Source organism: Chenopodium album, chromosome 7 (assembly GCF_948465745.1).
Source record: "Chenopodium album chromosome 7, dcCheAlbu1.1, whole genome shotgun sequence".
In the NCBI taxonomy this organism is placed as follows: Eukaryota; Viridiplantae; Streptophyta; class Magnoliopsida; order Caryophyllales; family Amaranthaceae; genus Chenopodium; species Chenopodium album.
In genome coordinates this window covers 4,279,021-4,290,732 of record NC_137840.1, presented here as the reverse complement: position 1 = coordinate 4,290,732, position 11,712 = coordinate 4,279,021, and the positions used below count along the sequence as shown (strand labels likewise).

Sequence of the window (11,712 nt, the reverse complement as noted above, 5' to 3'; positions counted from 1 at the left end):
ACTCCTATAACACTAACTAAATGACTCTCATGTAGGTTAGCCACAGAGCCGTAGCAAAGGCAGGGCTACTGGGGCAATCGCCCTGGACCCCAATTTGAAAAGCCCAAGTTCATTTAAATTATGAGATAAGGCCCCAATTAAAAAAAAAAAAAAAAAAAAAAAAAAAAAAGACAAGCATAAAGTAATTACAGAAGAATATTAAATGCTTTTTATAGTTCCTACCTTCTTCCCTGATTATCTGCCTAATTAGTTCACTTTCCAATTAATAATTTGATTCTCTTTCCAAAAAATTATATCTCTTCCCAAATTCTAGTCAAATTAATTCCATTCAAATGAAGTTGAAAATTTTTATTACTGGTTATTTTACTCTTTAACTTTCAATGAGCATCAATCTAATTGTATGTAATCCTCTTAGCATGTACTCCATCACTCATCAAATTCTCTTCTTTCCCTTAATTTTTCATTAATATGTATAAATGATTCCAAGAACTAAAAAATTGGGGGAAAAAAATATGACATTGATTGGTTGTCTTGAACCGTTACCAAAGAGGCAATGATTAATTTGTAAGTTCATATTCTTATATAATTATGTAATTTTGTAATATTTGGTTATTTTCCATTTAAAAATTGTTTCTACTATATTGTACTTCATATTTTTTTAACTTGGTGCAGTGGTTGTGGGTGGAGGTGCTGATGCAGGAGGGGTTTGTGAGGCGTTGATTTGGTGGTTAGGGAGTGGTGATGGTAGTGTGGTCGAGTGCGGTGAGGAGGAGTTAGAGAAGCTGATGGTGTCATGGTGGGTTTAAGGTAAAAGTGGCTTTATTGTATGGGTTAGTAGGTGTTGGTGAGTGGTGAAAGAATAGAAGATGCAATCATGCACGTATGCAATAAGGGGAACTTTCGTGGTATGTATCCGTAAAAAAAATGCACACCCATTTTTTAATTAGGGCCCCAATTTGTATCTTTGCCCTGGGCCACCAAAACCTCAGAAACGGGGCTGGTTAGCCACACGGTGTGACCAACCACATATAAGGATTTGTGAAATGTGATTAATCAACCAAAATTAAAAGTGGGTAAAACTTATCGTATAAAAAAGTTCCCGATAATAATTCATTTACCAAAACAAAACGGTATCTATATATCTATCTATCTATATATTATACTAAAAGACAAGCGCCTCAATGTGAGGATGACAAATGTCACTCTCTCATTGGCTTGTCTTATGTATAAAATATATCTATATAATTACTGTTTACATATTCGAGCATAGTTATTTTTGTTCAACTTTAAACAATAAAAGCAAGTTTTTATACATGCATAAGATTTTCATAGATTTTCATGATTTCCTAACATAAATATTGATTTAATTTTTAATAATAAAATATATAATTTCCAACACTACAAATAATCAATAATGTCTTTCCAATATTTATTTGTAGTCAATTTAAAGAATAATAACTAATTTGAAGCAATATGATTAAAGTGGCATAATTAAGGAAACAAATACTTCGTATTTTGAAAGGATAATATTTTTTTTTTATTATTAAAATTAAATAAAATCAATAGAATTTAGTTTGACGTCAATTATGAAATCAATACAAACATTTTTTTTAAAAAAAATCAGATGTATAATAAAATATTGTGCACCTATTATAAAAGCTACCCTGTAATGAATGAAAGTTATTTATGCTTTATTGATAAAAGTTACCCAAAATCAATAGAATTTAGTTTGACGTCAATTATGAAATCAATACAAACATTTTTAAAAAAAATCAGATGTATAATAAAATATTGTGCACATATTATAAAAGCTACCCTGTAATGAATGAAAATTATTTATGCTTTATTGAAAAAAGTTACCCAAAATAGTCTATAAATTATTCTAAACTCAATACAAGTTATCAGATGAATACAAAAGTTTTTGATATATAAAAATACAAAATAGTGTAAAAATTACTTTTATCGTTTTTTGTACTCCTTGACAAATACTGAATGCTGAGCCGAAATGTTGTCTTGGAAAAAAATATATAATCTTGAACATAAATTTAATTTTAATCGGCCTTTCATTTTCTATACAATGCCTTTTACAATGACTTTTGTTTTTTCTTACATAAAAAAAAATTGAACCAAAAACCAATCTAAACAAGAAGAATAAAAGTTAAATTGAATTAGACATTTGAATAGATATAAAATGTATTATAACTATTACTCGTGTTTAAAATTGTAATATTCGTATTAAGTACTTCGTATTAACAATGCTATTACTTATGAATTTTTTTTAGAAAAACTAACATTTTGATTTAAAAATTGTGCATTGCTCATGTACTATACTAGATATACAACAATCATGTTCAATAATTTATGTTGTTTTATACATAATAATACTTTTAACTATAATTTAGACTTTCAAATCAACATTTTATAATAAAAAAAATATACATGTCATTTTTATTACACCTAAACATTATATAATAAGTCATATTGTTAAAGTTCTAATTATATTATTGAAATGTAGGTATGATACTATTTTCATGTATTTTACATTCTATGTAATTAAGTATAGTATGAAAGTTAATATATTTCGTGTAAAATAGTATGTGTATATAATATAATATTTTTTTATAATATAAAAAAGTATATGTATATAATATAATATTTTATAACATGGGTCCTCCATACCAAGTGTACAGGTTGTTGGTGTAGTGGTGATTGAGACTACACTTGGTAGGGAGGACCCGTGTTTGATCCCCTGCAACAACAATCGGGAGGGGAGTGGAACCTAACAATCCAGAACTGATCCTCGAATCTGGATTAGCCCAAAGGATGAACCGGATAGAACACAAAAAAAAAATGATCGAGCAACTCAATGCATATATGACGGGAATTAACTTATCCTTTATCTATCTTATACAAAACTCCAAAGTCTATATTTTTTTTTTTCAAAATATAATAACATTTGTAAATTTTTGTTAATATGAAAGATATAAACCTATCAAAATGTATATATAGTTCAATTGTTTAATAACTTATATCAAATGCATAATTTCATTAAAATTATTTGCATGTAGTCATTAAATGTGTTGGATGTTGTGTAGCTATGCAATGTTCAAAACTTTAGTTGAGCTACTTTGATTTAGTGATTGTACGGTAAAAAGATATTGACTTCGATCTTGAAATATAATAGTCTAATAAATTCTAAATAGAAAAATTAAAACAAAAGGAAATGAAAATAGTAAATGGCTTTAAATATTGAAATAAACATAACCTTTTAAATCAATTTAGCGAATTCAAGAGACAATTTTAAGGCTTTTAAAATTAAATGGGAGAAATATATGTAAAAGAACAATTTCAGAGATATAAATGTTCATGCACTATTATAAGAGTTTTGTTAACCTTTTTATAATTAAGGTAGTGATAATTCTTAATATATACTCCGTATATTTTATTTATATAAATCCATACCTATATACGAAGTATTTGTGCACTACAAGAAAAATCACTTTTCGTAGCGATTATTTCGTAGCGATTGTTCATTCGCTACAATATGCAAGTATGTTTGTGAAATAATTAAGGATGTCGTATCATTTTTACAATCGCCATGGTTTTCCCATATAAAATCGATATTGAAAGCATAATAATACATATCCACACTATTTTTACACATTTATATAATTTTGAGAAATCGTATCATTTACAATCGCCACTAAATCCTAAAAATCGATACGAAAAGCCTTTTCAACACTAGATATATAAATATTGTTTGACAAAGAATACATAAAATATGTCACAGCTTATTGGTGAAACATTTAATATAAGAGTTTGAGGTTGCATGTTCGAATCTTGTAAAGATCATACGCATGTTTTTTTTTTTTTTTTTTTTGAAGAAAATGAGTTGAACATTTATAGCGATTATAATCGCTACAATAATCACTACGATTGGATGTATTTTTTCGTATCGATTATTGAGGCCAACCCCAACGATATTGAAAACCACTACTAAAGGCTAAGGCAACGGGGGGTATTGTATCGAATGACCATTCGTTGGGAAAGCTTTTTGTTGCAATTACAATCGATACTAAAGGTTAAAATAATCGCTACGAAAAGGTTATTTTCTTGTAGTGGTGTTGTATAGTATATTTAATCAGATGTTGGTTATATGACTATTATATACTACCTCCGTTTCTTTTTAGTTGACACGTATTCTTTTTTAGGAAGTTTTATTTTTAGTTGACACGTTCCTTTTGGGGTAACTTTTTTACCTTACATTTACGAGCTACCCCACTTGCTTTTCATTCTCTCTCACTTTCTCTCCTCTCCTTAATATATGTGCCTAAATCAAACGCGTCAACTAAATAGAAACGGAGGAAGTAATATATAGTTTTTGGCACAATGCTTAACTTAGGAAAATATATGTACTTGTAGGTCAAATATAGGGTTATTATATTATTGTGTCTATAGATTTGGTGAGTGCGTGACGGGTAAATAAAACATGTATATATTAGATTGATTGTAGCTACTGATGCGGATGGTATGATAAGATAATTTAAGTTTTTTTGTCAACGGGAGATATAAATGAATTAGTCCACTTCTCTTATGTAGATATTTTATTTTATTTTTTATTTTTTTATTTAATTTTTACTAGCACTTCTCTTATATAGTTATGTGGAGTATGCTTCAATTATTAAAATAACATTATAAAAAATTAAAAGAAATTCAAATAACATAAAATACTATTCAAATAACGTTCCTTTAATTTTTTTTTTTTATTGACCATCAGTAACCAAGTCCTTTATTAGTAATTGAATTACCTTTGTTTGTTTTCTTCCTACGGGTTTAAAAATTTGATTTATAAACCGTGCATCGCACGGGCACTATGCTAGTTATTTCAATTACCATATCAACCAACCATGATCCTAGGGTCTACTAGAACATAGAATTCCAATTTTACTCCTTGTCCTTCTCAAAACACTATAATAACCTTAACTTAAACGTTAATACCGCCATCCTTTCCATATTTATTGTAAAGAGAATTCTTTCAAAAAAAAAAAAGAGTCGTAGTAAATCCCGCAAGAGTAGGTAAACACACAATGACCTAAGACAACCATAAAATCCTCTTCAATAAGACCTCCTCTCAATTGTCAAAATTATACGCATCTTTTCTTCATTCTTTCTCTCTCCTCTTTTCTTTTTTATTTTCTCTCTCCTCATCTTTGCTGCTGCTACTACTAAAACAACAATAGTACTACTCAACTCCAGCTCATTCATAATTTTAAGTTTAATTTACAACATTAGTACAACTTTCAACTTACCATAAACTACAGGTGTTCGTCTCCAATTTATTCCCTTTCATATTGTAATAAAATCTTCATTATTTTGAATCTTTCTATAAAAAAAATATTGAAAAAATGGAAGTTTTGAAAGGGAGTAGTCCTTTAAGAAAATCCCCTCCTAAAAACTCTTCTTCTTCACCTTCTTCTTCAAATTCTCCAAATAATAGTGCTAAACATAGTAGTAGTACAAGTAATAGCAATACTAAGAAGAAGAAAAATAGTGTTGAAGAAGAAGAAAGACTTGGATTACTTCAAAGTAGAAACGACCCAATGAATACTTCTTTCAACTCTGATTTCTCTGTTAAAATTGAACCTTCAGCTTCAACTTCTTCGTCTGCGGCTTCTGCTGGTGTTACCATTGCTCCCGCCGTTGAACCCACCAAATCTCCCCCACCCAGTAATGCTGCCGCTGGTTCCGGACTATGTCCGCCTATTGTTCGTGGGTCGAGCTATGATTTCCAGAATGACGCGTTTGCTGCTCAAGTTTCGACAATGAAAAAACCCGTTAAAATGAACAATGATGTGCAACATCAAAATAACGGCGGTGGCGGTGATGATGACGATGATTCATCTTCGGGGGAGTTTGATTTCCCGAAAGGAGAGGTGGATTTGGAGAACCAATGTTTATCGCCGGTGAATGAGAGTCCGAATGATTACGGGAGGATTACGCCTCGAACGCACCATCATACGGTGTCGTTTAAAGAGAGTGAGCTGGTTCAGAGGAGGGTGAGTGATGATGGTGGGCGGAATCAAAGCCAAGCTATGGCGGGGGTTAGCGGAAGAGATGACGGAGATCAGGTGGTTCAGTGTAGTGGGTCAAACGCATCGTTTCAACAGAAGAAACCTGGGTTAATGAGGATGAAGACTAAGTCCAGATTAATGGACCCACCTGAAGATGATAAAAGATCTGGGAGATTAAATCGTTCTGGGTTTATTGGAAAGAGTGAAGAAATTGAAGAAGATGATCCATTTGGTGAGGATTTACCAGAAGAATATAAAAAAGGGAAGTTGAGTTTCTTTACTGTATTGCAATGGGTTAGTTTAGTGTTAATTGTTGCTGCTTTAATATGTAGTCTTGTGATTAAACGTTTTAGGGATAAAGCTATTTGGGATATGCAATTATGGAAGTGGTTTGTTATGGGGTTAGTCTTAATTTGTGGTGGGTTGGTTTCTGGGTGGTTGATTCATCTTGTTGTCTTCTTTATTGAGCGTAATTTCTTGCTTCGTAAGCGGGTTTTGTATTTTGTTTATGGATTGAGGAGTTCTGTGCAGAAGTTTTTGTGGTTAGGGTGGGTTTTACTTGCTTGGATTTTGATTTTGGATAAGAAGGTTGAGAAGGAGACTAGGAGTCAGGTTTTGCCTTATGTTACAAAGATTTTGATCTGTTTTATGGTGGCTACATTGATGTGGTTGATTAAGACTTTGTTGCTTAAGGTGTTGGCTATGAATTTCCATGTTACCGCCTTCTTTGATAGGATTCAGGACGCGTTGTTTAATCAATATGTGATTGAGACCTTGTCTGGACCGCCTTACCTTGAGATTCAGCGTATTCAGGAAGAGGAGGAGAGGGTTGTTTCGGAGGTTAATAAGCTTCAGAATGCTGGGGTTTATATCCCTCCTGATCTTAGAGCTAGTTGCTTGCCTAATGAAGGGAAACCGCCAGTAGGGAGTGGAAGGTCGAGTGCAAGTGCCTTGCAGAGAAGTCCTCGTATTGGGAAGAGTCCTAGGAGTTCAGTGATTGGGAAGAGTCCTAGGGCACCGTCAAACTCTAGGAGGGAAGAGGAAGAAAAGGATGATGGGATTAGTATTGATCACTTGCACCGATGGAATCAGAAGAATGTATCTGCTTGGAATATGAAGAGGTTGATGAATATTGTTCGTAAGGGGGCTCTGTCTACTCTTGACGAGCAGCTTGATCCAAATTTAGAGGAGGATGACTCGGCATTGCATATTCGTAGTGAGAAGGAAGCAAAAGCTGCTGCCAAGAGAGTATTCACTAATGTTGCTCCACCAGGTTCAAAGTAAGACATTTTATCCTTGCACTTATAATTTATGATTCTCCTGAAACCATACATTAAGTTACACATTCACAAATTATTGAATGTCATTGACTCATTGGCCTTGCAAACTATAACCTTTAAGCTGAATTGTGTTTTTCTATTCTAACTTTGACTCCATATCTGATTTTGAACTGTTAAGTGTGTTTAGGAATCCTCATCTATCATAGGAAGTTTCCTTTTTCAACTTATTATAAATTTATAATACATATGCTCTTGTGTTCCTAGTTTATATCGTTTCCTGTTACAGCGTTACAGTCTCCAGTATAGGATGACCTAAGCTTAGAAACTAGCTAAACTGTTCGATATAGTGAAGGCATTAGAGGGTGTGTGGAGTTATGCTTGTAGTTCCTTATCCCTTTTGTAGCAGTCATCTGTTATCATCCTGTTACATTATCCTTTTGTTTCCTGTTTGGCATCATTTTTCTCCTGTCATGATGTATCTTAGTAATCTGTGTCTGGTTTTTCTGTGCTGAAGATATATACAATTGGCGGACTTGATGCGCTTTCTGAGGGAAGATGAAGCACACAGGACAATAAATATGTTTGAAGGAGCTCTTGATGGTAAAGGGATCAGCAAACGATCACTTAAAAACTGGGTGGTAAGTGATCACATCCATCTCTAATTTTGTTGTAACCTTCAACTAATTGCTATGAACAATTGGCTAAGTAGTACGTTTTGTCAAATTGTAGCTCATAAAAATGAGCTATATTTCTTTCCCCATTCCCTTTTAATATCCCTCACTGCCCCCTTGTTTTCTTTTGCAAACCATCTTACTATATTTTACTATACCAGGTTAATGTGTTTAGAGAAAGAAGGGCTCTTGCATTGTCCCTCAATGACACAAAGACAGCTGTGAACAAGCTTCACCATCTGGTGAATATTATTGTCGGTATTGCTGTTATAATTATCTGGCTTCTGATCCTAGGTGTCCCCGTTACTCACTTTCTGGTCTTTGTGAGCTCCCAAGTTGTTGTACTTGCCTTCATGTTTGGTAACACTTGCAAGACAACGTTCGAAGCAATCATCTTTTTGTTTGTTATGCATCCTTTTGATGTAGGTGATCGTTGTGAAATTGAAGGAGTCCAGGTAATATGTCAGTTGCCTTAATTAGAAATTTCAAATTTTAGGGCCTCGAGGGTATTATCTGTTTTCTGTTATGCATCAGATAATATGCTTACTAATACTTTATTGCATTTTTTTTTTCACAGATGATTGTGGAGGAGATGAATATATTGACTACCGTGTTTTTGAAATATGACAACCATAAAATCATTTATCCAAACAGTGTGCTAGCAACCAAGCCTATCAGCAACTACTACCGAAGTCCAGATATGGGAGACTTCATTGATTTCTGCGTACACGTCTCAACTCCGGGGGAAAAGTTATCTTTGATGAAGGAAAGAATAACAAGGTAAGCTGTGAATTGCATTTGTTATCATTGTTGAAGGTTGAGCATTCATCTGATTGGCATATCATAAATATCTTTCCGTATATCTTAATTCTTTCTGTCCCACCCAAAGAAAAAACAATAGCAACTTGTGTGATGGTTCTCATTCTGTATCACTTTCAGCCTTTCTCTGTGTGTGTGTTTGTGTGTTGGGGGGGGGGGGGGGGGTGGTCCTTCGGCATTTCTACCACATCTTATTGCGCATAGGCTAATTTGGCTTGTGGAGTTGTAGGGTCCCAATGTCCCTATTTAATCCAAACCTTGTGGAATAAGAATATGTTATAAAAGCACTATTTTTAAACATATAAGATTATATTCCTGTGCATTAGTTAACGAATAGAAAATGGTCAATAATTTTGTATTCATCTATAAGAATATATGAAGTACGTCGTTTTCAAGAATGTATTGGATGATCATCAGTAAGTCCTAAATATGCCCTTATTCGTACTACCTGATTTTGCTTTTGTAGTTTACTACTAATTCTGATCTGATTAAACCTGATTTTACCGAAACTTATTTTTGCAAGTCGAAGAGGTTATGGTTTATTTATAGACCTTCAATAACACAGCCGTATCAGAGTTCAAAATAAGGCTCTTGTTGATTATCATTTTTTGCCTACAATGTCTTGCGAATCACTTTTGGGTTTAATCACTTTAATGCATCTCTAAATGATGTAGAATTAGTGCTGCAGCCTTTTTAATAACTAGTTTGATTTTCTGCTTCAGGTACATTGACAACAAGTCAGATCACTGGTACCCAGCGCCTATGATAGTAATGAGGGATGTGGATGACATGAACAAGATAAAGTTTTCGCTTTGGGTATCACATAGGATGAACCATCAAGACATGGGAGAGAGATGGGTGAGGAGGTCCCTTCTTGTCGAGGAAATGGTCAAGATCTTCAAAGATCTTGACATTGAGTACCGCATGTTGCCCATGGACGTCAATGTCAGAAACTTACCGCCTGTGGTATCCGACAGGGTTCCATCTAACTGGGCTACTTGTGCAAGATGATGAGTTTTATGGAACACGTCTGTGGAGAGCAGCTCTGTCAGTGCCTTTGGTTGACATGCTATTATGCTAAATTGCTAGCAACACTTGGCGGAATCATGGGAAAGGTTGAGGAGATTTTTTACTCCTTGCCTTTCCTGTGGCGCCAGTTTTCCCTGTAAGAACTGGCCAGAGTTGCGAATCTTAATGTATATTATCATCTTTATTAGGTTTTGATAACTCGATTAGTATTATTCTATTTTGTGCTTTATATGTTCGATATGGACCGATGTTAGTTCTGGTTATATATATTATGTGTATCCTATCTAAATTATATTCTGCAACCTCAAACCAGAGCAAAGGATAAAAGAATTAGACAAGCCTATCAAGTTTTTTGCAAAAGAATAAAGAAAATTGTTTAATTTATTCGATGTACTTAAGTTTCATTATATTGGGTCTTTAATAAAGGAAGTAATGGAATAATTCTAAACTATGTTTATTATATTGGGTCTTTAATCAACAGATGAGGTATATTTTACTAGTACTATGTTTTTCCAGTTTTACTTTTTATGGAGTAACAATCTTAGAAAATTCTTTGTTTTGAACCTTGGTTTGTTTTCTTCACCTTACAAACATAATGTTAAGAAAAATAGTGTCAGTTTAATAATAATCAATAACTTTAAAGAAAAATATAATGAAATGAAAATTTAGTATAAATAATTTCAATTTAGTAAAAATAATTATATTAAGTGAACATGGCCTATAAACAATCTAACGAACTGTATTATGTTGTACAAGAATTATTGTTTGATGCTATATTGCAATTATTTGCAAGTTGGTGGCGTATCTAGAGAATGGTTGTCTAATATTGAGATTTGAGGCAATAATTGTCGAATGTTACCAGCAAAGTTGATGAGTACATGACTCAGATGCTGGCTATCAACTAGGAATACATGTGCAATCGTTGAATCTTTTTGAATTTTAGTAGACTTACATTTCTTTTTTTTTTTTTGTTTTTTTTTTTTTTTTTTGGAATAAACTTACATTTCATATTCATACAATTAAATTAGGCTTTTTGTTTCTTCCATTTGCACTATTTTTACCGTAAATTGCAGCTTCATATATTTTTGGAAAAATTGCCCGGATTAATCCCACCTTTTGCCCGTCCGCTGAAAATAATCCCACCTTTCGATTATTTTTTAATAATCCCACCTTTACCCCCCGATCTTTTTTAATGGTCCCATTTTACCTGGAACTGGTTGAGTAGTTTTTTTTTTTTTGAAGTTTAATTCACACGTGTCGTTACTTGATTGGCCAAAAATTAAAAGTAAAAAAAGTAAAAAAAAAAAAACCAAAAAACAAGAACCACCACAGACACCCCCAATTCAGCCACCACCGTTCCCACCACCACCCAAACTCAAACCCTAGAACCACCATCCCACCCATGCCTGAAACCACCGCCACCTAGAAGTCGTCGCGCTGACGACCCCCACCCAGCCAACCCAACCACAGACCCCCATTAACCCTTTAATTCAAGACCACAAAACCCACCAAACCGAACCCGACGGGTTCAACACGGAATCGGGGCAAGGAGTTAATGGGGGTTTGTGGTTGACGCGGCTGGAATTCGGGAAAGGGGAAGGTCGACGCGGCTGGAATTCGGGAAAGGGGAAGGTTTGGGGTTTTGCCGATTTCGACGGTGGATCTGGTGATAGGGTGTCGTTTTGGTCGGGGAAGAAGGTGGTTTACTGGTATAGGTGGGTTGGGTGGTCGGGGAAGGCGGTGGTTTAGGAGTGTTGGGTGGTCGGGGAAGGAGCGGGTTTAGGTGGTCAGGGAAGGAGGTGGTCGGGGTTGGTCGTAAGGGAGGTTGTCGTGCCGGGATTG

The 11,712-nt window shown here is 34.0% G+C and overlaps 1 protein-coding gene across 1 annotated transcript; it reads left to right on the top strand.

Annotated features, from left to right (window-relative positions):
- Positions 1-5,167: 5,167 nt before the first annotated feature.
- Positions 5,168-10,153, top strand: LOC145638836 (mechanosensitive ion channel protein 6-like). Its single transcript, XM_081689878.1, has 5 exons — positions 5,168-7,351; positions 7,866-7,989; positions 8,184-8,477; positions 8,600-8,802; positions 9,564-10,153. Exons 1-5 carry the CDS (start codon positions 5,406-5,408, stop codon positions 9,850-9,852), a joined length of 2,856 nt encoding a protein of 951 aa, XP_081546004.1. The 5' UTR covers positions 5,168-5,405; the 3' UTR covers positions 9,853-10,153.
- Positions 10,154-11,712: the final 1,559 nt, after the last annotated feature.

Excerpts from the sequence above, each read along its gene's own strand:
- LOC145638836 (XM_081689878.1), top strand. The coding sequence starts at position 5,406 with ATGGAAGTTTTGAAAGGGAGTAGTCCTTTAAGAAAATCCCCTCCTAAA. Across the intron at positions 7,352-7,865 it reads GTTGCTCCACCAGGTTCAAA|ATATATACAATTGGCGGACT; the intron begins GTAAGACATTTT and ends TCTGTGCTGAAG. Across the intron at positions 8,478-8,599 it reads GTGAAATTGAAGGAGTCCAG|ATGATTGTGGAGGAGATGAA; the intron begins GTAATATGTCAG and ends TTTTTTTCACAG.